This window comes from Glandiceps talaboti, chromosome 12, assembly GCF_964340395.1.
Source record: "Glandiceps talaboti chromosome 12, keGlaTala1.1, whole genome shotgun sequence".
NCBI classification, from domain to species: Eukaryota; Metazoa; Hemichordata; class Enteropneusta; family Spengelidae; genus Glandiceps; species Glandiceps talaboti.
In genome coordinates this window covers 10,779,921-10,806,361 of record NC_135560.1, presented here as the reverse complement: position 1 = coordinate 10,806,361, position 26,441 = coordinate 10,779,921, and the positions used below count along the sequence as shown (strand labels likewise).

General features: G+C 35.7%; 1 protein-coding gene across 1 annotated transcript in view; it reads right to left on the bottom strand.

Annotated features, from left to right (window-relative positions):
- Positions 1-25,841, bottom strand: part of LOC144443562 (dual oxidase 2-like) — a 35,342-nt gene extending 9,501 nt beyond the window's left edge. The window contains exons 1-23 of the mRNA XM_078133093.1: positions 25,522-25,841; positions 24,156-24,251; positions 23,434-23,595; positions 22,314-22,495; positions 21,588-21,792; positions 15,678-15,844; positions 15,295-15,373; positions 14,538-14,634; positions 13,371-13,494; positions 11,976-12,072; positions 10,948-11,111; positions 10,093-10,274; positions 9,141-9,262; positions 8,299-8,445; positions 7,335-7,451; positions 6,462-6,664; positions 5,956-6,147; positions 5,284-5,509; positions 4,031-4,124; positions 3,437-3,618; positions 2,287-2,413; positions 1,586-1,791; positions 380-610 (exon numbers count right to left, since the gene is read on the bottom strand). Coding sequence (XP_077989219.1) covers positions 380-610; positions 1,586-1,791; positions 2,287-2,413; positions 3,437-3,618; positions 4,031-4,124; positions 5,284-5,509; positions 5,956-6,147; positions 6,462-6,664; positions 7,335-7,451; positions 8,299-8,445; positions 9,141-9,262; positions 10,093-10,274; positions 10,948-11,111; positions 11,976-12,072; positions 13,371-13,494; positions 14,538-14,634; positions 15,295-15,373; positions 15,678-15,844; positions 21,588-21,792; positions 22,314-22,495; positions 23,434-23,595; positions 24,156-24,251; positions 25,522-25,669 — 3,550 coding nt within the window. The 5' untranslated portion in view covers positions 25,670-25,841. The remainder of the gene's footprint in view (positions 1-379; positions 611-1,585; positions 1,792-2,286; positions 2,414-3,436; positions 3,619-4,030; positions 4,125-5,283; positions 5,510-5,955; positions 6,148-6,461; positions 6,665-7,334; positions 7,452-8,298; positions 8,446-9,140; positions 9,263-10,092; positions 10,275-10,947; positions 11,112-11,975; positions 12,073-13,370; positions 13,495-14,537; positions 14,635-15,294; positions 15,374-15,677; positions 15,845-21,587; positions 21,793-22,313; positions 22,496-23,433; positions 23,596-24,155; positions 24,252-25,521) is intronic.
- Between the last annotated feature and the right edge of the window lie 600 nt (positions 25,842-26,441).

Sequence of the window (26,441 nt, the reverse complement as noted above, 5' to 3'; positions counted from 1 at the left end):
CGGTAGGACTGTCATTGACATTGCCTACGAATAGATCTTGAGATTTAAAAAAATCCAGATTTTGGGAGTACACTTAAAATATGGTTTTATCACTTTTATTGTATAACAGATGAATAGTCAGAAGATGTTCAAAAAATGTAGAATTCGACCAAATAAGGCATGCTTTCATTTTAACACTTTTATTGTAATATTATTGTAATACATTTGTCCTGTTACCCTATTTTGGGGATACAAGATACACAACTTGCTACATAATTACTTCATAAGAATGTATTCATAATGCTCTTCAGTTTGAAAGTTAATGAGCTGGGTGGGAGGGGGAGGGCATTTGGGTGGGAGGGAGGGCTTTTATGATCTATATAGCAACTTGTACACTTACCTGTAAAGAAAAGAGCAGCCATGGCTATAATCTTATGAAATGTAATGGCAGCATCAAACGGAATGAACCGACTCATGAAAGTCTCACGTAAGAACGTAATGGTGTTTCGGCACATCGTGACGAGTAGGGATGCGTAGGTAAACATCATGGCGCTGGCTGCTCCACGCGTCACTGTTACACCATAACCGGCGATTCTACGTAGTCCAGCATGTTCACGTTCTACGGAGTAGTCTGTATAGAAATAGTGGAAGAAACAATGTAAATGATAATACTGACAATTAGATGATATTCCCCAATATTTTTCTTCGTTCAGCCAGAGTGACCTAAGGGGCTTGTCACTACGAGTCGCTGGACTCGTAGTGACAACCCTTAGGTCATGAGTACCGGTATTCTCCGGCTGAATTAAGAAATATATTAGAGAATAACATAATTATACCACCGCCAGTGATATCAAAGAAAAATCGGGGAAACTAATGGCAATTTTGAATGTTTTGAGCAATATTTCGACCACAGCAGAACCAGTGATGTAGACAATGTGTTGCCATGACATAGACGCACATTGTCATGATGTAGAATGACCAGCATATATAGTCCATATTTTTGGCTTATGCATGGTTTAAAATGTTCTTTTTAGTCTTAGTATGAACTTTTAACAGTGATACCAAATTAATACAGTCTGGAAGTGGTTCTTCAGCTAAAGGCTTTATATGTGTTACGTAAAGTGACCATATGATATGGATGAGGATCATTGATCAAAGTCTGTGTCTTAAGCTCAATATATTGCAAAAAGTTTTTAAAATGTGTAAAACGTTTGTCATCGTACGTACAATAACAAAGATTTTACATATTTATCTTCTGCATCTTACTGAGTTACAAATATATAAGGACTTGGCATATGTTGTTTCACATTAATTTTGCAAGTAGGAAGCCATGATAAAATTGTTCTATTTCAACGAATTCAACCTGTTACTGTACTTCAATCGACCACAAATTAACATGATACAATGTCTAATTATTCGTATTTTAACTATTTTCAGTGAATATATTGTTGGTTGTCCGATCAAAAAAATAATATTCCAATTACATTTAGAGCAGCTTTAAATAAAGTTGAAATAAATGTATCATTCAAGTATATTTCTGGTGCCCCTGGAGATATCAGGTAGGCATTTTCAAATCATACCTGAACACAACTTAACCCATACTCACAGTATGCTCTCTCTACAAAGATTCCAAGTAAAACCAACATGTACAGGGTCAACCAGAAGATATGAAGACGATAATTCTCGATGTATCGCTTGAAGGCATTGAACTTTTTCAGAATTGGATTGTCACTCTCTTCTTTCTTCTGCTTTGTCTCAATTCGTACAGATTTAGCTCTTTTACGTTTTAACACCGCTTCATCTTCAGGTCGGCTGTACAAATGAAGTACGGAGGAAAAACACAAAACAGATTGTTATAGTTTTGATGACAATCATGACATTGTCATTGTCATCATCATCATCATCATCATCATCATCATCATCATCATCATCATCATCATCATCATCATCATCATCATCATCATCATCACTGACCATCATACGTTGTTGTGATGTAGAACAATCAGGGTATATAATCCATATTTTCTGTTCAAACACAATAACTTGGCTTGCATATATAAATGTTTATTGCCATCATTATTTGCATTATTTAAAATGCTCCTTGATTACGTTTTGCATGGAATAAGTTCAAAATCTGACTGGGTTGCACCCAATGGTGTGGATACAATTTACATGATAACTCAAGTATGACTAGTATCATGTCTCACACAAAACACGACTCATTTATAGAAGGAAGTAGATCCCGAGTGAAGAGGAGATTGTAATAATTTACCTAAAGTTATCATACTAAATTTACTAAAACCATACCTGTATGCTCGGATCAATGTCTTTCTAGCTCTGGTTGGTGCATTCTCTCTGTTGATAACAGTGGCTCCTCTGTCTATTGCTGCTTGCTGTTTTTGTTTCTGGGCTTCGATCGGCAAAGTACCAGCACCTGAACAAAACAAGCAAGACATTCAACATTAATCCAATCTGTTTGAGAGTTTGAGATAGTTTGAGAGAGAGAGAGAGAGAGAGAGAGAGAGAGAGAGAGAGAGAGAGAGAGAGAGAGAGAGAGAGAGAGAGAGAGAGAGAGAGAGAGAGAGAGAGGGAGAGAGAGAGAGATAGAGAGAGAGAGGGAGAGGGAGAGAGAGAGAGAAAGAGAGAGAGAGAGAGAGAGAGAGAGGGAGAGAGAGAGAGAGAGAGAGAGAGGGGGAGAGAGGTGTGTGTGCATGTGAATTGATACATTTGTATAAAATAATAACATTTCACTTTTTATATGAACACATTGCAATATTTCTTATCATAGCTGCGGCAGTTAATTTTGAGTGACAAGCAAAGTCTATAATATAATATAATATAATATAATATAATATAATATAATATAATATAATATAATATAATATAATATAATATAATATAATATAATATAATATAATATAATATAATATAATATAATATGATATGATATGTACTCTCCATGAACGAAACATAGTTGATCAAATTTGAAAACTAATAATGTCTATATCAAACAGATTAAGTTGTGTAATTAAACAGTGATGTCTCCTCTCAGGGCAGTTTACAACAATTAAATCCCTGTTAACTTGCTGCCTGGCAACTCCTATCATAAAACATGTCTTTAACTAATTTTTGTGGTTTCTTAACTTGGCTATCAAAGTATATGTATGGTCTGGTTACAACATAACAAGATAATAATTGGGAGCACTTTTTAAATGAATACACACATTTCAAGTAGAGCAACAGACAACATCTTAGAAGAAATAAACTATGAAGATTCTGACAGTAAAGAAAAATGTAAAGATGTGACTTTGTACTACAAAATATAAAATACCACAGATTCTATTAGTTATCTTCATAGAAACATAAAAATAGCACTGATTACAAAACATCACGTGGTCATTGACTTATGGTATCACATTTCTTGTCACAGCTGCTGTACAAAAAGTTGTTGACTTACCGGTGAAGTTCAGTTGGGCAGTAGCTAATTCATGTTTGTGTCCAGACGTAGCCATGATAGTATCAAAATCTTCAAATGTCAAATCTTGTTTGCCTTGAAAGCCGGCTTGTGCAAACATACTGTCCACCAGTTCATCCAATTTCTCAGTCTCCAATTGGGCGCTGACTATGTCCAAGAAAGACCTAAATAAAATAATGTAAACGATATTATTTATGTGATGTTGGAAATACAGAAGTACAACACACAGTTCACCCTATACTTTACTACCACTGTGTCACAGTGGTATGTAACATTTTCAACTACATAAAGTTTGTTGTTTTAAACAGGTACCCTTTAGTCGGGCATCTCAAAAATAAAATAATGCACTCAAAACTAATTTTAATGTGTGTCTATCTTGATTTGACTATAACATAATTCATTAATATAATATAAATTTTCCAATGACACTGCAATGATATTGTATTCACAATAACGATATAATATTGTCGACACTGATCTTTCCCCTGTTGTATTCACAATCCCACCATAAAGACTGAATATTGTCAACACTAATCTTTCCACTGTTGTATTCACAATCCCACCATGTAGACTTACTTTATCATCTTCTTAAACTCCTCTCTACTCATTCTACCACTGTGGTCCAAATCATACATATCGAAGAACAGTTTAAGTCTGGCCTCTGGGTCACCTGCCAAAGTCAAACAGAGACAGTTACAGCCTCAGGTACAAATGTGAGTATACGCAGTTGAATGAAAATCCTTGAAGAAGAGGAAACCCCCTTCACGATAATTACAATGTAATCAGAATGTAAACTATTATGGCACTTTCCCATAACATGATTTGACGCAATTACCCCTGGTACAGTCCTATAATGGCACAACTACACTCCCCTAACTCGCTGGGGAGATTCCACTCTATTCATAAGCAAGTATGAAATTTTTCACATAACAATCCCTAGCCAGCTCTCAGGTCTCCATTTTATACAGCCAGGTTGACTGGGACATAATCAGGGTTTAAATCTTGCTGAAGGGCTTTATAGCCATTCAGAAACAAATTGGCAGTTGTTTGACTAGAATCGGCAACTTGGAGATTCTGAGTTAGCCACTCTTAAAGGTCATGACTCCATCTCAGTACACAAACTTGAAGGTTTGCCAAGTTGTACATTCTATTTTTTGATTTTAATACATCTCAGCAGACAAAACAAACAACGGTTTTGTCAAAGGTCTTTATACATTTGCTACACATAGGTGGATTTGTCAATTTTTGACTGCACAATTACTTCTAAGAAGCAAGTTGATTAAGTTGAATTGATATTTATAAAAAAGAAACTTTATGCAGAGACTGAATACAAAACATAGATCACAAAATGTTTGAAAAATATGATATCAGTTCAATTTGTTATAACTCTTGTAATTCAGCCTTCAGTTTCCTACGATACGATGGGCGCAAACTAAATCTACTGTTCTCCAATGTGGTATACTAATAGTGATTCCTCTGTTGTGTAACTGTAATCACCCTGTGATCAAAATAATGTAAACATCGGAAGTCCAAAAAAAGTACACTGTGGCAAGTTCATGGAACTCTCAATAAAACTCTGTGACTGCCTCAATCCCTACTGAGATTATAATTAAACTAACGTCCATTCAATAGATTTTCACTGTTGTATCAACATGTTGCAACAATAGTTTTAGTTTGTGTGAACACTCTGAGTGATATCACGTATTGTTAGACCGAATACTAGTATACTCTCAAGGAAAGGAAAAAAGGAAAAAGGAAAAAATATGTAAGGAAAAAATATTTAAATTTTTTTTTTTTTATTATAAGAATGTTAATAACACACATCTTACCTTTGGAAAAGATAACCAACATGTCCAAGAATTCACGGAAGGAGATATACCCATTCTGATCTTTGTCGACCAAATCAAACATCTTCTCGATGAAGACAGAGTTTGGTTTGAGAGACAGGGCTTCAGCAAACTCTACCTTAGTCAGTTCACATGTCAGAATATCTTTCGCCTCTTTACTGCTCACTTTACTGGAAATATCCTCACGAACAACATCCAAATTGAAGGCCTGAAAATGATGAAAATTAGATAATTAAATAATCATAAAGTTGAGAAATTAAAAGGTTTTTATCGAGAGGGGGGGGGGGGGGGATGAGGCCAATGCTGTCAACCCCAAACCCCATTGTAGACCCATTTGACCAAAAACCAATACCCCAGTTTAGACCATTCAAATTTTTAGAAGCCTTCTCACACAAAAAATATGAGCATAATGTGATGAATTGTGCTAAGCAAGACCTAATGAGACCATTCCAAAGGAGTCTTTTTTGCACCAGTATTTATTATGACTACGGAGAAGATTTACCCCTTAAAGACCATAAGGGAGCGATCAGTTTTTACGGCCGGGGGTGGGCCGGTGACTTTTTGTTCATGTTGGACTTAAAAGTAGTTACACCCCCCCTGCAATTCATCCACAAAAAATTAAATTTGTGTTCTGAACTATTTTAACAAACATACCTGTGCAAACGCTACTCTGAAGAATCTCTCCAGAATCAGCTGACGGTGAGTCTTTGTGATGGCATGTTTCAAAATGATGTCTTGTTTGATTTCAGCGCGTTTACTACCAATACCAATTTCATTACTACCCAGGAATGTCTGTAACTCTGCAATGAATTTATCTCTACGATCTGTAGTATCAAATCTCAGAACCTGTGACAGAAAAACAAAAGATACGATAATAATTAATACACTTAATCTATTTCATTGTTAAACGTCAATTTCGATAAATAACATGTAGATTTCATTAGTTTGATAGTTTCAAGAAAAAATAAAATAGCTGAGTACAGTTTCAATGTCAATTAGTGTCACTCCACAAGCTCCACTTTAGGTTGTCGTTCCTAATACGTCCCCAAACCAACAACTACAGATTGAAGTTATTTACCACTTCGGAAGCCCTCTTGTGGTGGTCAAATTATTGAAAGAACAGTCAACTTTTCATCAAATATGAAACATGTACGACTTACCAGATCATACTCCTTGTCAACTCTCACTAACACCATCTTGCGTCCTTTATCAGGAGTCACTTCCAGCTCAATGGTCTTGACTTGGTCGGTGAATTCAATTATACGTAATGCACGACCTCTGTCAGATTGCACTGAAATCTGTCGACCGGGTCCAAGTTTAATCTTAACGTTCCTGTCACTTTCCTTTCCACGCCACTCAGTTGCTGTCAAACATGAATATAGGAAAATTTAGTATCATAGTAAAGTGTACCCTTTGGTTTCTAGTAACTTATAAGTAATTACACCCTTAAAATGGGGTGTCAGTCTTTGAAGGGTTCAAGTTGTGGTAATTAACATATCAATATTTTTCTTATAAATTGTTGCAAACATTTATTATAAACTCTTCCTGTATAAAAAGCCTCTTCTTGTGATTATTTTTTCTTACTTGTTGGACCGAGGTTTTCTACTATGCATTCATCTTGTAACAACTGAATTGTTTTGGTCATTTTTTGTTCCCACCAAACCAAACTGTTCTCATTATTCTTGTTACTATTTGAATGTTCACTGCATATTTTGAAGAAAAAAAACTTTGGTACCTTTAACTTAGTCATAATTGACACAAAATACAACCCTCTGGCTTTGTGAAAATGAGTAAACTGGAATTTCTTCTGAGGCAATTCATTACAAGCTACTGAATTTGGTGCATGACTTTTACATCACATATAGCAAGTATGGGTCTCAAACTGTCCCACAATTTTATTAGTCAAGATTTCAAGCTATTTCTAAAATGATATCTCATTGATCCAACAGACAGACAGACAGACAGACAACAGTAGGAACAAAAGTTACATCAGGATTGGTGATAGATGACTGAATAACATCTCCAATACTAACCCAAGTACAATTTCTCTTCTTCACGTTTCTTTTGTGACTTGCGACGATTTCCACTTCTCTGCTGATTAACTGATTTCTCTCTCATATTGGCGAGTAGAACCAAAAGTAGTACACATCCTGGCCAGAAAATACAACAACAGAAAAATTAGTGATTCGTAATTTTCATGGATGGATATTTTAATCAAGATCTCTCCTTAGGATCTGCTTTCAAAAAATGATAATGGTGACTCTGAACGTTTGACATGTACTTAGAACATCACATAGACACATAGAGATGACCAGGGTATAAATTCTGTCTTTTCTGTTCAAATGTCTACAACTTGGTTTGCATTGGGTACAAGATATAGTATTGCACAGTGTTTACTAACAAAGTTTCATAAAAATATCCAAAGGAAGTTTGAAAAAGATGTCGCCAAAGCATATTTTGAAAATTCAGAAATATGAAGGGAGAAAATATGTTGGGGGGGGGGGGGGGGAGGGAATGAGAGTCCTGAAAGTCTTAAGTTGGTGGTGAAATATAGTCTGCTAGAATGTTAAGAATAACATTAGGGTGGCCTTAGTTACAATTCAATATAGTTCTCATCGTAACATCTTACAAATTATCGGTTGGTTAAAAAGTGAACAAAAAGTTGGGTTTTTTTTGTAAAAGTTAGCATATATGTACATGTTGGTGATACATTCAATTCATAATCATACATTAACATTCCTCGAAATGGCACTTCGAGTAAGAATGAAACTTTGAACCACTTTTAACTTCCTAAGTTCCTAAATCTCAGTAATAAACAATAATTTTCACTCAGATATGTGTTCGTAAGGTCACTATCTAACAATTAGTGATCTAATATTGCCGTAGAAGGAGTCAATATTTTTTATCATTTTCACCTGATGAAAGAAATTTGGGGTCAATTGGGTTATCAGAAACTTAGAATGAAGTATGGCTGTTCTTAGTTTAACAATGACTTACCAACAGCAAAGAGTCCTGAGCAAAAGAAGGTAAGGGCAAAGGAAACTTCACTGCCAGAAAAATAGTCAAACGTTTCCAGATCTGTACAATTTTCCATGTCATATTGACTGAGTTGGTAATGTCCCAACTCATCATGGCAAGGATCACCTAAAAAATAAAAAAAAGTAGAGACACAGAATAAGAAGACTGTCTTGGTCTTGAGATTTTGGGTAGACTAGGATTCTATTAGCCACATGCATGTGTATAAATCTATCCATTTCTTCTATCTATTTGGTTGCACTGGGTTTGCACAAACTGATAGGACTGCGATGTCACATAGTGTGAAATAATATTGTTTTTACTTCCAATGATGTCAGTACAGCTGATTAAACAGTAAAATTTATCACTTGCAATACCCCTGTCATTGACCCAGGAGGGTGGAACTGGAATGTAAGTGAAAAAATGTTCAATCCGAACAAAAATGTCACAGTAAAATTCACCACTTGCAATACCCTTGTCATTGACTCAGGAGGTTAACCCGAGAATTGTAAGCAAAAAACTGTTCAATCTGAACAAAAATGCCATATTTTTTCAAGGTCTTAGCTTGCTTTTTTGAAGCTAACTAAAATGTAAATCATTGATCTTAGAACAGGTCCTAGGAACACAACAATTGGACCGCATGTTTACAATTGGATGTAGAAGTTTATTCAAAGATGGCCCCCTGACATACTACTCTCAGGTCATTAAAGGTTGATATTGTCAAATCTGTAAGTTTGAATCATCTACTAAAAGATAGACGTCAATGTAATCATAGACGAAGTATTTATCTTATAGATACCGTCATATCTAATATATTGCCTTACCTGCATTGAAATGGAACACATCTTTTTGGATGTCATCTTTTCCGATCCCATCAGATGTTGCAATAATAATATCATACAATGTGATCTTATAAATCTCATCAACCTCGTCTTTGGTGAATAGCCTACAAAATGAAAAAAAAGCACCAATGGCATTGTAGCAAACGTGTACAGTTTACAAAAATGTTTATCCACATGCTGATCTATGCTACGTATAGGTGTTCATTTGCCAAACGTTTATCCGGCTGCCTAGCCAGCCTAGATATTATTATTTTCATTTGAACAATTTTCCATCTACACACCCTAAGTAATATTCCCACCAAATACCAAAGCAATTAGCCTGGAGATTTGGGGTTTTTAAGTCATTTACACACGCACGCACGCACGCACACACGCACGCACGCACGCACGCACGCACGCACACACACACACACACACACACTATTGAACCTCAGTTCAGAAGTGCTCGAAAACCCCACTAATAGTGAGAATGAGCCTGGTGATTTAATTTTACATGACATCAGCACTATGCTGAAGCTTTACACCTGTTGAACAGTTAATATAAAAATATTTCAATTTTACACCTGCTGAACAGCAAACAAAATGTAAAGTACACCTGTTCAATGCAAATATGGCATAGTTTTGATTGGAACAGATCAACACAACAATAACTGAACATACCAGAAACATACTTTATAACGTTTTAATATTATGTGGACAAAATTTCAATTTTGTAATTTACATCATCATCATCATCATCATCATCATCATCATCATCCTCATCCTCATCCTCATCATCCTCATCATCATCATCATCATCATCATCATCATCATCATCATCATCATCATCATCATCATCATCTTAATTTGGAAACTACCATATATGAAAAGTAAAGTTATTAGTTCAGCACAAGCACAATCATTAATGTCACTATAAATATACATTTGTACTTACTTATTTTTCTTATAATTCTCAAACCAAAATCGGTCTCCATCTCTTATCCGTATGAACTGATCCAGGATTATGGTACTGAATAACTCTCCAGGACCATTGGCATTGGTTTCCATCAATCCACCAGTCCATATATCCATCTTAGAAATGTCGTTATTGTGTACAGCTCTTAGTCTGTCCAAAACCTGGTGATAAAATAAAATAATCCTTCCATTACTGAGGGACCTCCTCATGGTGATGGATGGCCCCATTGGCATTCACCTAAAATAGCCAGCACAAAAATACTGTACTCCTCGACAAACATTCTTGTTCTTGGACATTGCTAAGTGAATGATATAAATACTAACTATCACACCTGCCATTGAAAGTACAAGTAAGTTAACACATCTGAGGAGAATAGCACTTTGAAACAATGAGCAGGAAGATATTCAAAGCTGGCCTGAGTTCCTTCTGTAGACACCCTGTGTTTATACATGTATAAAAGTCATATATAGCACCCCTTTGTTTCTCTTCATTACTATTAGCATATTGTAGTACAGTCAAATCTGAAAAATTATAATACATTGGACTTAGGCAATCAATAGTGGGAAGAGTCTTGCTAGACTAGACAGCTTTTCAAAACAAATTTCCCAATTTATTGTTATGCTAATTATATCATGCATATTGATTAGCTCATGAATATTAATATCATCCAGTACTCCAGTTACAGTAGGGAGCACCCTGATTACTAGAGGTTCTCAATCTTCATGTTTTCGTCATACATAGAAATACAAAGCATTTGAAATCTTGGGTGTTTGACATTTATAATACATGAAGTGGTTTGTAGACAAATTTGAACTCTAAATGAGAATATCTTACATCAGGATCTAGATGTTCGTTAATATCACCAAAATCTTTCTTCTTCTCCAAACCATACTCTTCCCTAGCAGTGTTGTAGTCTGGTAAACCGTGATCACGTCCACGTTGAATGTTTATAGCCATCAGATCACGACGGGAAAATTCCAATGGACCGAAAACATTACCTGTTGAAAAATTAGGCAGATACAATAATATATACACCAAGGAATGGAAATTTGCCTTGGCTATCCCTTATCAAAGATGAGCAGGAGTGGACAAACCATTTTGTAATCACCATGTCTTTTGGGGAGGGGGGGGGGTCGGTTGTTACGATTATACTCAGTTATGTTACAGGCAATGACAGAAATATATACACTGGTCAAACTTCAGACATCCAGAGACACTCAATTACTGCTATATAAAGACATGCCTTTTAATGAATTAACCATTTGATTCTGTATTAGTTTGACTTGGACAACATTATTTCAACTAATTATTTAGAATATCATTATATACTTGCTTCTCTTTTTTGACCACTTCTGAGTGAACTATATTTCAAGATTTTATTTTGAGCCACAAGGTGAACATAAATTCATTAATTTACTGTCACCTCATCACAGATGTATTGTCCATTATACAAAGGTATTTCATGCAATGGAAATCCGTATGGCAGTGCATGACAATATTTGAGTCTTGCACATACATGTACTAAAGTGACCATATTGGATAACAAATGGGGTATTTATTTTGGATTTTTAATTCTTTAGACAATTCTACTAATATACTATGTTTTCCTACTTGAAAAAAAAACCAATGTGAAACAGCATCGACCAAATCCTTGTTTGTAACTCCATAAATTACAAAAAGCTAAAAAAATGTTATTGTATGTACAAAAACAAAAATTTAAAATATTTTAATTTTTGCAATTTTTTGGTTACAAACAAGAGTTTAATAGTATATCTTATTTCACAAAATGTTTCCAAGTACCCATTTGCCATCCAATATGGCCACTTTAATCAGCTACATATAATCACGAAGCCTATAATTACCTCTAAGATCTTCAGTAATAATGTTGTCTTCTTTTTCACATCGCTGTGAAGCCATGCCCATCAAGAATTCATCAATATCAGATTCACGGATTGGTACCTGTATGTTTCAAAATAACCATAACTTTATCATATCTGTATAAGGGTGACCCAATTTTTATTCTGTTTCTCATTACCTGACTGACACAAATTAATTAAAAAAATAATTATTTTCACCCACCCTTAATATTTTGTGAAACACAACCTATTCTGACAAGAATAGGCAAGTGTCTGGACTGTTGACGTCATCTACAGTCATGGAGGTGGTGATGACACTTGTTCACCATTTCTTTCATGACAGAAATTATTCAAGGGGGTTGGGGAGGAGAACATGCTGATTGTGTAGCGAAGCTAGGAAAGGGCTTGTTACCAGGAATCCAATAAAAAGAAGATAGAGAGGAAGAAAAGGAGAGGCAGAGAAACATTTTTTGACTTTTTTTTAAATCGTCCAACCAACCCATACTTGCTATGAAAAAGTAACAAGACACATTTTAAAAATAGGGACACCCCTTATTGTTACTGACATATAAATAACTGTAAAAAACTGAGTAAACTGTTTTGATGTATTATCAAAGGGAAAGTTTCTGGATTATACTTTTACTGGAAAAAGTACAAAACTAAACATGTCATTTGATTATTTGATCAAAACTGCACCAGGTTCAAATTTAGTTTCATTTCAAAGTCTTTGGCTAACTAAAATCAATCTTATTACAACTATACTGTCTCTTTTTCGTGTCATTTTTTGAGTTTTGTTTAATGTCCTTTTGATTTTAGAGTTATGAAAATAATCAAAAGTTGGAAATTAGTTGCAAATGATCATGTAACACGTGTGGATATTGGTACATTGAAAACATTTTATTGCATACCTGCATGTAAATGATATTATTAACAAATGAGAACGCAATTGTACATTCTACATGAAAGCATGTGATCACATATTGTCATTTTTTACAGAAAATTTGTTGTTTCAGATAAACATATGTAATAATAACAGAACCCCATGTTGGACAAGTGCCAGTGTGGGTACTCAGGGGTTATTTACACTCGTGCTTGCAATATTTTCTGATGTATTTTCAATCGCTACACTCATGAAAATAGTGCCACAGAAAACACTGCAAGAACTTGTGCAAATGCCCTGAGTACTCCACACTTGTACTTGCACATGATGGAGTTCTGTCACATTCTGACATAATTCAACTAACACCTTGTAGCAAGGATTTAAGTAAACAAACCATATTTTACGGTCAGAAGAAACACACACAATTTTTCTGTCATTTATACACTATAAATTGTTCAAAATCTAACAATTTCACATCAAATCAGACACTGACATGGGTATCATTTCACTGCACACATTACCTGGGGATTCCAAAATGAGTTACATGTACGGATGCCATGGATAGGTCTCTTCTCAAGTTCTGATTCAAATCCAGGTACTAAGTTTGAGTTTATTGTTGCTGTACGGAGTTTACAATCTTTGTCCCTGATGAGAAAAAGATATCATCTATAAATCTTGAAAAATACAAGTCATACTTAAATTTTAAATTTATTTTGTAGTCTTCATTCTTTTTCAAGAGTTGACAATTGGAAAGTCCTCTGTTTTGTTAAAACTTATCTTGTTGGATCTGATGATTTCTGGTCATTGTTATGCAAAAGTGTGACATTCAAAAGAAGTACACGGTAAAAAGTCCAAGAGTTTCGAGTTTAAAACACCCTTTTATGGTTCTTCTGTTCTTGCCCACTGAGGGCGCCATGCAGTGGGGGTTAAATCCATCTCTCAACACAGTCAATAGAGGGCTCCCTACCATCTGCACTGTTTTCACATATTTCAGCAAAAGGATACTTTTATCAAACTTTTTAAAGAAGTTCTTGTTCCTTTACTTCAAATGTTTAATGTTACAACACATAACAGGTAAATAAGCATGTCAGCTACTTGCCTCACTCACTTAGAATGTTCACATTAGGAGTAAAATAACACTCAATTGACGGCTTTAATTATAAGCCCAGTAGTACCCTCTGTTCTAAATGTAATATATTTGTAAATAATGTTTACTCATTGGGAAGGGTTACTAAGACCCGAGCTGATCCTGTCAGTGAATGAAGTGTCAATAAAATTTGTCTATATTTCTATTGTGACACAGTTGAGTTTTGTCTGCTGGAGACACTGTTTACAAATTGAGTACATACTACTACGAAAACATGAGCAAAAAAATTAGACTTTAAACATGTACTTTTAAAATGGCCGCATGATGCTAACTGTATGGCAAGACAATAAATCATGTTATTTATCAGCTTATTTCAGACATAAAATGAGTGGAAGTAACATTCCCTTTGATGAATGCTGGCAGAGATGCATCCCTTTCGTGTAGGGTCGATGATTTAGAACACCCACTACTGGACTTATAATTAAACACTTTTATTTTACACCTGATATGAACACTCCAAGTACACAAGGTAAGTAGCTGAAATGCTTCAATTATCCATTTTGCATTGTCAGGTCAACCATAGATTGATAGTTCACTATACCTTCTGTAAACACCAGGTGTGACGAGAGTGTGTCCAATTCTCATGGCAGCTGACTGGAAAACATGGGTAATACCAGGGTGAACGTAGCTTTTGTAACCTATCAGTTGAACGAGGGGAAAAATCAGAATCAGAATTGGGAGATGTCTTTGTATTTTCTGAATGTTTTGACCATGAACATGGTTGTATGTGTAATGATATGATGAAATGTGTAGTCCACCGACTCTACCCCGATTTTAGATTTTATATGAATACTAAGTATATAGCTTAATTGTTAGAGATAGCTTAGCTAGACTTTACTGCAGCAATTCATCATTCCACTACTGGGTGAAATATTATCGATAACAGATTATGATTTATCACCAATGACATGAGTGATGATCAAAGTTTATTGGAACAAACTTCATTTCATGAATGTACCCCCCAAAAATGAGTTATAACAAGTATATTTTGGATCATTTTAGTACATTCAATTTTTTTCTGGCTTAGGTCTTCTTGTTCTTTGAGTGTCTGTCGACTTTTGTCCCGTTTCACTTTTTCTAAGGACTACATTACAATTAATAATAATGTTGGTTTTAATATAGCGCTTTCCCACTCTGTGTTCAAAGCGCTTTACAATCACCTACATTAAAAATAAGTGTTTGTGTTTGTGTGCAGTGCTATTCTTAGTGATTTGTACATTTCATGTTTTACGTACTTATATATAAAAGTTCACAGAATTGGTTAGCAAGAAAGTCAAATAAATTGAAAATAGACTTACTGTAATCATCCTTCATTTCTTGTACTTCAGTTTCTGATATATTCAGAAAAGCTGGTAGCCACTCATACAGCACTATGTTCTGTAAAAGAAATAGTGGAATGGTAACTTATGGGGTTTTGTCACCTGATTTGTATTTCATACCCCAGGAACCAATTTCTTTGAAAATCAAAACTCTTCAAGTTATGACCGATAAAAGTTTGCTCCTGGCCCTTACAACACAATGAAAGAAATTTGTGTATTGACTTCTACAGTATTTCAAAAAAAGCCTCTGATTTTTTTTTATTGTTTTTCAAATAACACTGGATTGGAGTTTTCTTAGACAAAGTAAAAGCAAATTCAGAATATTTGTTTGTACTGTTTCAGATTAAATTTCTGCACTATACCTGATGTGTAGCAATAACCCATTTTCTAGCTTCATTGAAGATTCTTTCATCTGACCAGCCAGGATTCTTTGCTTCAATCTCTGCTGCTTTGACATTGTGGTATCGGAACCACAGAATACCAAACGTTAACAGGAATGGGTTTTCATTGCCTCGGGGATTTCCAAGTTCTAGGTGATACAAATCAAAGAAAGAATTTCGGTAAAAAAAAATAAAAACAAAAGAACATGCATATCATATATTGAGGGCGCCCTTCCATATGGCACAATTTTGCATCACATAAAACAAATCCCTATTATTTGAGACACAGAGAACTTGTAAGTTAGATTAGCATCATATATGTGTGTTGTTGTGAAGAGTTACTTTCTTGGAAAAATTTATGTACACGCAAGCAGTTCTCTTGGGGGTTTGACGCTAGTTAAGTCCCCTGCCCTGTTGAGTCTATATAAGGTGGCATTATTTAAACATTTTTGCAACATTTGTGAATGAGCCTGAGCAGCAAAGGGACATTGTAATGAACAGGACTGTACTCTGTATGACCTCAGCATACAGTATATCTCTAACAGACTGACTTGACTAATGGATGTGAATCACAATTTGACCAATAGGGTCACGGTGACCTCTGGGGGATCGAAAGGATGGGGGAGGAATTATCGTTCTTGATAACTAGATGTACACTAGTATTTAAATCAAATTGAAGATGTTAGTGGCCGAATACTCATATCAAAAATTTGATTTTTCTCAAAAATCTACTTCTGATGTTATACAATACTAAGGTGAGAAATAGAAGTAGTCATCCATATAGGTTCAAGTTGTTCAAGATAGAGTCACGCCCCATTAGTGAAAAAGACAAAACCTTTGTTTCATATCCTATTTTACTAAAAGTGTCACTGTGGTATGCCAAGTGAAGTATGAAGATCTCTAATACTTTATGATACATAATGGGGAAGTTATTTCAAAATTAATAAACAACAAAAAATCAATGTTGCAGAAATTTACTAATTCAATAATACTTCCAGGTTATGGGTTTTACAATTATTTTACCATGACTTGGCTAAAAATAGTAGAATGGTTAAGTTTACAAAGTTTTTTATCATCATCGTTGTTGAAATTTCACTGACAGATACTTGTGACGTTTGTCCCCAATCCAATCATGCTTTGCTTTGAAGTGTGGCATGAAATGTGTTGTCACAAACATACTGGGTTGAAATTAAGCAGATAGAACTTCTGACATCTTGAAAAGAAACAGTCCAACTTGAGCAACTTTCTTTTCTAGGTGTTTTATTTCCTACATACTAGTACTACCAGTGTGCATGATATGCTCCCTTACTGCACCCTCTTTAGTATAAATGTAGTCTGTTAACATACTAAAACTGAATGGTACTAAGATTGGAATTCTGACTGTCACCTGTAGGGATTATACAACACAGCTATAGCTAGTACACAGCCAATCTTAGTATCTAACTCCATTGAATGGGGGGGGGGGGGGGGGGTTGGGGGGGGCAGTATGAGAAAAATTTTGAATGTGAAAAACTGCAAATAGATTTTGAAAAAATACATTCTCACACTAGTATGAGTCAGGTTAGTTTGAGGAGGGGAGGGGAGGGGAGGGGAGGGATGGAGTCTGTGGCAAAGCTAAAGTAATCTCATCAGACATCAATCTCCTGACATGGCCCCCTTACTTAGTGAGATTTACTGACACTAGTGACTTTAATTTGATAGGTACCATTAACAACAGAATTTACAATTGATTGAATACTTTTTAATTGAGCTGTGGTTTGGTTCACCACTCCTTACAACTACCACTAGGGCTTATATTTCTACATTTTGAATTCATTTTTGTAGCTGGATGTGTAATTTGCAGATTCAAGACTGAAAATACAACCAAAATCAAAGTTATGGTCCTACAAAAAAACCCACTAACTTACTCTCTGGTGGTAAGCTTCAAGGAAATACATGTCAACATGACTTACAAATTACATAATTTATTTTAAGTTTAGCATGGAAGTGACAACATGTATATGTTGAGAACCTGACAATGAAAATCAAAGCGTACCCCATAACTCTTACATTTAGATAATTTACTTGTATGATACATGTACTTGGTTCCAATTACTGAAAATCATCTATTTCTAGTGTGAGACAGTTCCAAGTTACAAAATACCCAAAATTGAGTCACAAATTTTGTTATCATTACCATTAAAGTCAGCTGTGTATGAAGCTTCCTGAATGAAAGCCAGCTATACATCATTTAGCTGATTGGTAAAACTAACAACTTGAGATTAATTTAGGAGCTAAACTTTAATAGTGGCACAAGCTGAGTTTAGAAGCTTTTGACATCATTGGATCATTTATGAGTTATACCAGGTTTGAGTTCAGTCATTTGCAAGTGGTGGTTATAATAAGTGTGCTTCAGTAAGTACAATACTGTGAGTACCTTTTCAATATGCAGCAAAAACTACGCCAAAATATGTATAATCTCAGCTTGTACCCCTTTAATTAAACCTGTCATTAGTATAATTTATTGACTGAAATGTTTATTTAATACAAACGAAAATATACAATATCATAAATCTCATTGGTCATATTGTGGTCATAACCACAACTGCCGGCCCTTTAGCAGCAGTAAAATATGCAGTCTTTACTTTTTATGACTCCTTCAGAGTTTTGTAGTTACTTCTGTTTTGTATAAAAAATCTACTCATGTTTATTCCAACTACTTAAGATGTGGAATTATATGTCTAACTGACTCTCACCAGGTATTCAGATGTGTGACATTATGACATAATTTTTTAGTTACCAAAAAATTCAGGAAAAAAAGTCTCAGTTACCAAGCCTCTCTTTGATACAACCTTGTATGTATACATGTATTGATATGTATGAATTATTTTGCAGATTAATTTTAGCATTGATAGGTTGTAGGTATTATTTTGCACACTTATTTTAGCTTTGATAGGTTTGTATTATTTTGCACACTAACTTTACAGCTGAACCTGGTCGGATAGACAAGTGTGACACTTTAATAGAACTACATACTTTTTATTTTAGCTTGAAGGCAGTACGTCACACACATAGATGAGCTGGTGTCTGACCCTTTAGAGTCAAAATACCCTGATTGATGATACACTGATATCCCAAACAAATGCCTTAAAGAAAACAGTCATGCAGCCAACTCATGCCAGACAAACAACTGTTTGTTCTGACCTGCTGAACAATTCAATGACCTTTGACCTGAGTACAATTTAAGATGTTTGCCAGCCATACTAGAATGCAGTAAAATGACTACAGACTGAAGGACATTCTTTTAGAGTGACAGCTTCTTTTGACTGTGTTATTGAAAACTAAACATGAATAGTAATGGACCTGTTTGTTCAAAATAGTGTTCCCCCACAACAGTTCACCACAGGCAATGCCAGTTCCCCCACAAGAGTTCAAGGCAAATTATGTGAATGTACCAAGAAAAGCTACACTAACCATTTCCTGTATGTTTGAAATCTGATACATGGTTGCCATTGACAACTAGTAGGAGGAAGTATGAGTGGAGGTGTAAATCACAACCATACCCTGCCTGTTGGCTGTCAAATACAAAACATAAACCGAGTGCAACCAAATGCAGAATTTTTTTAAAATTAAAAATATAAAAAATATTTAAAAATTACACCCAGTTGTCATGTATTCCACAAATTGAAAAGTTATGACAAAATTCACTCTTTTAAAAATCAAAGTTCCTTCTTGCCAGAGAAGAAAGGTCAAAGGGCACACTACCAGTACCGAGAACTGAAAGACAATAAGGAAGACATTTCCTTTCAGCTGAAATGTCTATAAGGAAATAGGAAACAGAGAAAACTACAAATCTGGGCAGATTCAGAGGTCATAAAGTATGCTATTCTGGTTAAATCTTGGGAAGGAGTCCAAAACCTGTGGGTGTTAAGTGCTCAATAACTACAGCCCACATAAAAATACTGTTCTTTTTGCTTGAATGAAGTGAGCTAAGGAAAGACATCAGGCAAGGACAAAATTTGGTAAAAGTAATAATAGAACTGATACAAAAGTAAGCAATAGCTGGTGCCTTTAATGTAGGGTCAGGCAATTCTTTTATTGATTTTTTTATATCGTGGAAGTTATAATGTAAAGTTCTAATATGTCGTAACGAACAGTGTTCTATATTAGTAAACAGAGGTACAGGATCCGGGTTCCTGTGGCATTTATACTTTGATAAGTTACTGACACAAATTACATTGTATGTCTTTGCATGAAACTTGTCTCATTCCTGCTTATTTATACCACAAGCAAGGAAATGCATCGGCATTTTTTCATGGGTTGTATTTTCTTTGCATGTTTCCTCGAACTTCCTTGCTCTATATATTTGACAGTATTCAAATACTTGTTTCCTCTGGTTCTATTTTAACTTTTTGTCTTTCACTGTTTCTAGCACATGATCTTAAAGTCAATAATCACTATAACTATTAAATACAAAATGATTTAAGTGAACACCAGGAGTAAAGTTCAGTATTTGTATCTAGGCTTTGTATAAGTAAACAGAACTATACTTGGAGTGATGTCTTTGATAAACACCTGAGTCATGATTTCTTTATGTTAATTTGACTTGCACCTAATATACACACATATAAATCAAATCATTACTACGGAAACAGCGTCCTAATGTTGTATTTTTTTAACACCCCTACCCAAAAAATTATTTCTACATAAATGTTTTCCTTATGTTTGGTATGATTCAAAATATACATTCTTGTATTGAGGCAGAGTGACTGCCATTCTCCCGAGTCCAAAAGAAGTTTCTTTTCTCAGATTAAGAGGGAAAATGAGGTACTTGTACTTGGATTATGAGAAGCTGGGTGAAAAGCCATCAATCCTCTTTTTAGCCATTAGGTTGTCACCTGAATGACTGGAGACATCAACACAATACATCCACTGGATTTACTAACACAAAGCCAAACTTTAATACAACGACATTCTTTGTAAAGTGGAAGCAGTGACCTGCCACACAATACACTGTTGCTACATTCCCTTGTTTCACATCTAGGCCAGTGATAAATTATGACACACTCATTTATAACTTAGACTCTGATTTATTCAAGTTGTGTATGCTGACCATGGTTTTAGTCATGGTTTTAAGTGTACTGTAGAGGTATTTGTACATTATCACATAACTTATATAGTCCTTGTCACCTGTCTGTCACAAGGACATGTCTTCACGTTGGTAAAATAGCTCTATTTACTTTTTAAACATATTCATCATCATCATGCTCACTGATACTACACTGGATGAATCCGGTGGACTCTACTACTACTACTATTAATACTAGAATTTGGTTTATTACAAAAAGCTGAAAACTGCACAATTTCCAGATATTGCACAAAAGTTTCAATATTTTCCATCATGTATCAACCTCGTAACTAAGGGTAACATGGGATCTGTCTATTGCAGCAATGTAATTAGCCTGTTTTCTGCACTGTTGAGATATATCAATCGTTAGCTATGGTCATACTTCATAGCCCTAGTACAATGATACAAGGCTCAGAGGACTAGGGGGTACATCATACAACCATACAACCAGCTAACAATGTATCTCAACAGCTCAGTAAACAAGCTACAATATACTTGTCTTGAGGGTGAACATACAATACCTACATTTTAGTTCTGTCTTTGCCTGTCAATTATTGAAGGCAAATTTCAAAAATACTTTATCAACAGCCTTTTTTTTTTACATATTATCTTAAATCAACCACAATATGAATGCTATATTCAGTAACATATGAATATTGATATGTGGTGCTCAGTTGTCAATACAACATGACTAATTTCTTTTCATTGACCTACCTAACTTTGTGAATAATTGCTTATGACCTTGACCCCTTAACTTGATGTTAAAAAGTAGAAGTAATACTTACTGAAGAATCTCTCTACATTCTTCAGTACACGGTCAGCTGGAGGTACAGGATTGGCCATTGGTAGACCTAAGTCATTCTCTAGTGGGAAGTTACCGTTCTTACTCTTAGCCAACCGACCACCTTTGAACTCTCTCAAGCCATCAGCCCAGGCCTTGGACACACCGTACATCAAGCCACCATCCAGCCAAGGAGTGATTTCATTCAACTGGTCGGTAAAAAAAGTGAGAGTTATTGTGAATTGGTAAATAAGTCGACAGATTAAGATAAATCAAATGGCATGTACAACGGTTTAATTAAAGTGTGTAAGAGACAATTAAAGCTGTAATATTTGTAATCAGAGAATGGGGGTGGGGGATGGAGTGGGTGAGGGACACTTTTTGTTATATTAAATCTACATGTACCACCATACTGCAGTTTTAATGGGCTTCAATTCAAATACTTCAGACATAAATTCTATCACACGTTTCCGATTTGATTGATATATGGTGAAACAGAATTATCTAATTTGCTGTATCGTTACTATGGCAACACAAAGAAACGTTCGCAATAAAATAGAAATGCAATATGCAAGCATAATTTCATGCAATAAAAGGTGTAGAGACATTATCATCGATAAAAGTTTGCACATCATGGGTGCAGGTTTTGAATTTTTTGTGACCAAAATTCAGAGAAAATATCACCAAATATCTACAAGAGTTACAGTAAAGTACTTATAGATATAATTACCTGCTGTCTTGGATTGTTAGGAGAGAATCCAGTATGTCGCATATCGTATCTAGATCGGATAAACGGCATGACTCGCCAACCTTTGTCATAAAGACTGTGGTTTTGGGGAATTTCAATGTTGAAGTACTCTGCAGGGCATCCAGGTCTCTGGGCATCCAATATTTCCTCAACAACTTGTTGACCTAGTTATCAATATAAACCATATATTAGAAGGATGCAATGTTTTTGCTAAGGTGTTACTTTTATTTATTTTTTTTAATTTTTATTTATTTATCGGATGACCAACGGGAGCTAGTCCCATTTATAGGCTCCTTTGGTTGTGTTAGTGCAGAAAGAAATCGAAGTACCCGGGGAAAACCTGCATTGTTCGGTAGAGTCAAACTGAACGACACTGATCTTCTTACTTATAGTGTGGTAAATTTAATCAAACCCAGAATGGGTTTGAACCCTGACTGCAGTGGTAAGAGGCAAGTGGTTTAACAACTTGGCCACCAACAACCCTTATAACCCTTACTACCTCAATAGCATTGTCAGAGGTGGGGGAGAGGGGGGGGGGGGGTTCTGGGGAAAACTGGTATGTTTTTATATCTAAACAAGGCCATAAATTTGGTGATAAACTTGATTCAAATACCTGGGGGAACACAGGTAAGTTGTAAAACACTGATATAGATAACTGAATGTTTCAAGTACACTTCATTCAAGTGCATACACCATTATATCTTCTCCAGAATTCAAGTGCCAATTAATGCTCACCATAGACATTTTTTGCAATCCCGCTAGTAGGCCAGTAACACCATCTTGTAGTACCTGTACAGTATAGTAGCAGGAAAAGAGCAGCTGGGACCCAAGCCTTTTTTTAAAAAACATTTTTTGTTTTAAATGATTAGCTATTTGAAGACCGTGATTTTACCAGTTATATAAGCAGATACTTTGAAATTACAAGAGGGGTCAGTATCTTACATCACAGGACCTCAGGGGAAAGTCATTTTCATAAACTATGGGTTCTGAAAAGTCATGTCATGCTTTTACATACGATTTTAGATAAACATTTTTGCAGATATCCATTGCTATAATCATTACAAGGACTGCAACAACGGTAACTTCTAAAAGTTATACTCACCAAAGTACACCATGAGAGCCGTTCTGTTGAGAACTGAACCCATACCAGTATCACCTTTCATAGTCTCCTCACTTATAGTCATAGGATTGGGTCTATCCTCACCTGATGGTCTATATACCCCGTCTGCATATGCTGACGGTAGCCGTCGTGTCAAAACACTCTCTATAATGTAAACAACAAATCATGCATATCAATATATTATTATGATAACAATACTCTCTATTTATCAGTAGTGGACAGTTCTTTAAGTTTCTATACCAAAAAATTCTGCCTAAAAATAGTAACAATTATGAATATTCTACCAGCACTAAGTTAGTTTTGGGGAGACCCTGAACATATTACAGAAGTAATTGATGGGTCATTGCCTCCAAAACACCATACTCGAGTCAAATATCTTGATTGATAAACTTTAATACATGATAGGAAGTACAGGACATATAGTTGTACGAAAATCAACTAAAATTATTCAGCAAATAAATGTATCCAATGGAAAGATAGACAGGGGAATAGAAGATACTCAGAGAGAGAGAGAGAGAGAGAGAGAGAGAGAGAGAGAGAGAGAGAGAGAGAGAGAGAGAGAGAGAGAGAGAGAGAGAGAGAGAGAGAGAGAGAGAGAGAGAGAGAGAGAGAGAGAGAGAGAGAGAGAGAGAGAGAGAGAGAGAGAGAGAGAGAGAGAGAGAGAGAGAGAGGGGGGGGGGGGGTCAACCAACTTATTTACATACCCACTGCTCCCCATTCAGGATGTGCTCTGTTGTTATACCATCCATCATAACCTGCATACTCTATGTGACTTTCACCTTCACCGTATGAATGGTCACCTGGTAGTTACAAATAAAAGCGATACAAAATGAATAATTACATGTAATATTATTCAGATACGATGCTGCCATGGTGACCGACACTTTTTGGGAGAGAGTGGACGCCATTTTAATTCGTGATTCGCAAGGGTCTGTGGGACATCCAGTTTCCTGGGCGCGGACTAAACAAGGAAGTACCAAGGCAAGAGAGTGTCAACGCCTAGAGTTTTAAACACAGGCACTCGAATCAAAATTTGCTTGATTTTTTTTTATGTATTTTTTTTAATCATACAGATCGATTCGAGTGTCTGTGGTTTTAAAAAAAATAACAAAACAAAATTAAACAATTCTACACGTTATTTTTTTTATGAGAGACGTAGATACTATATATATAAACTTTCATATAAAGTCGAATTTGAAATGTCTGTAGTTATGTGTTATAAAGCTGATTGTTCTTGTTCTCCCGATCTCGTTTGTGCATGAAATAGTTACGTCGTCGTGTAACAATGAGTGACAGCACATTGCGTTGCTGTATTTCTAATTTTAGAGTGCACTGTTCCACTATGGTCCTACACCTGCATGAGCTGCACCTCAGACCACACTATTCGTTAGTTGTCTGAGGCTGCACCTAGTACCCGACCCTTCTGTCAGTAATATAGACCCGTGCACTGGACTAGGTTGCCGTATACAGTGACCATTATGTAGGCTATGGACCTTGTAACACGATAAGTGGTCTTAGACTTTACAAGTAGGCCAACATTTGGTTTGATGACTCGCACGAACAAATCGAAATAGTTTAATAGTTGACATGTACGTGACTATGGTCTTCGTGTTTGAAAACTTGCAATAAACGTATTCGTGTATATGGGTATTGTGCAGAGTTACAATGCATATCAGGTTAGATGTACAGCAATTGTTATTGAAATGTGTTGAAATAACAATGTACACGCTAATTTCCATATCCAATGGAACGCCGTGTACACACTACCCTGTGTAGGGTCTATGGTGTGAAAGTGATTTCGCTGATACTTCCGGGTTGCCAAGTTCAACTGCTGGTATGCTGTACATGAAATTTAAGTATAACTAACAACGGTTCAAGATATATCAATAATTAAAATTGACCTCGTTCGATGTGTTAGGACTAACAGAAACTGGGAACGTAGAACGATGCGTTTCATAACTTCACAATAATAGAGGCGTCGACACGCCTTGTTTATAAGCCAGTCGACGATGCTCACAATTTCATACAAACATTATTTTTTTATTAAAAAAAAAATTCCTTGTAACTTACTAGTGATCACTGGAGGTGTTGTTTGTTCTGTGGCTGTTGTCGTTCCTGGCGCACCCGGTGTGGAGGTCTGTGAACACGCGAAGCTGACAAAATAGAAAACTATGAAGAGGTGCCACGAAATCCTCAACTTTACAGTAGTGGCTGCCATGACTGTCCAAAGTTTCAGACAGAATCTAACACGACCACGACTCCTCAAGCTCGTTCAGAGAGAAATAGAGCTACAATAAAGGCAATGGGTTGGACTCTTGGTATATCACTCGTCTGGTAGCCACTGCTTCTTGGAAGACTTGATCATTGCAAATTTCCCCAGTACGTGTTATTTTCCGCTGACGGAACAGCCTCTTTACTTGGAAGAACTTTTGAATGATTCATGCGCGGTCAGCCCTGCTCTATTGACAGTCTCAACCTAATTAACATAACAATTGATTTAGTCAATAGCTCGAATTCTTTCCTTTAACCTTCACACGAACCTTGCTGTCCGCACCATAGATGTAACAGGGGCACACGCTGTACGATGGGTCACACTATGATGAACAAATGCAACGAACTGAGAAAAACTACACCCACTGATATCTTTGTGAACAATATACTACTAATAGAATTTGATTCCAACTTCCACTGGAACATGCAGCATATAATTTATAAATTGTGATTTGTGATTTTTTACGACCGAGGTCAATGATTTGGGGTTACGTGTAAATATTACGAATATTTCTATTCAAACCTTCAGTTACCCAACCAAGAATTTAAATTAGAAAACACACTGGCCCAAAGCTATTTGTCAAAATTCACATTAGCTCTCCCTGTGTCCAATCATTGGAATCCATGATTCCGCTTCGTTCCGAAGTTGCATTCATTTATCAATTGGGATGTAGATGTGCTTATAAATCTCAGTCAACGTTCGCGTTCTTTCCCGTTGG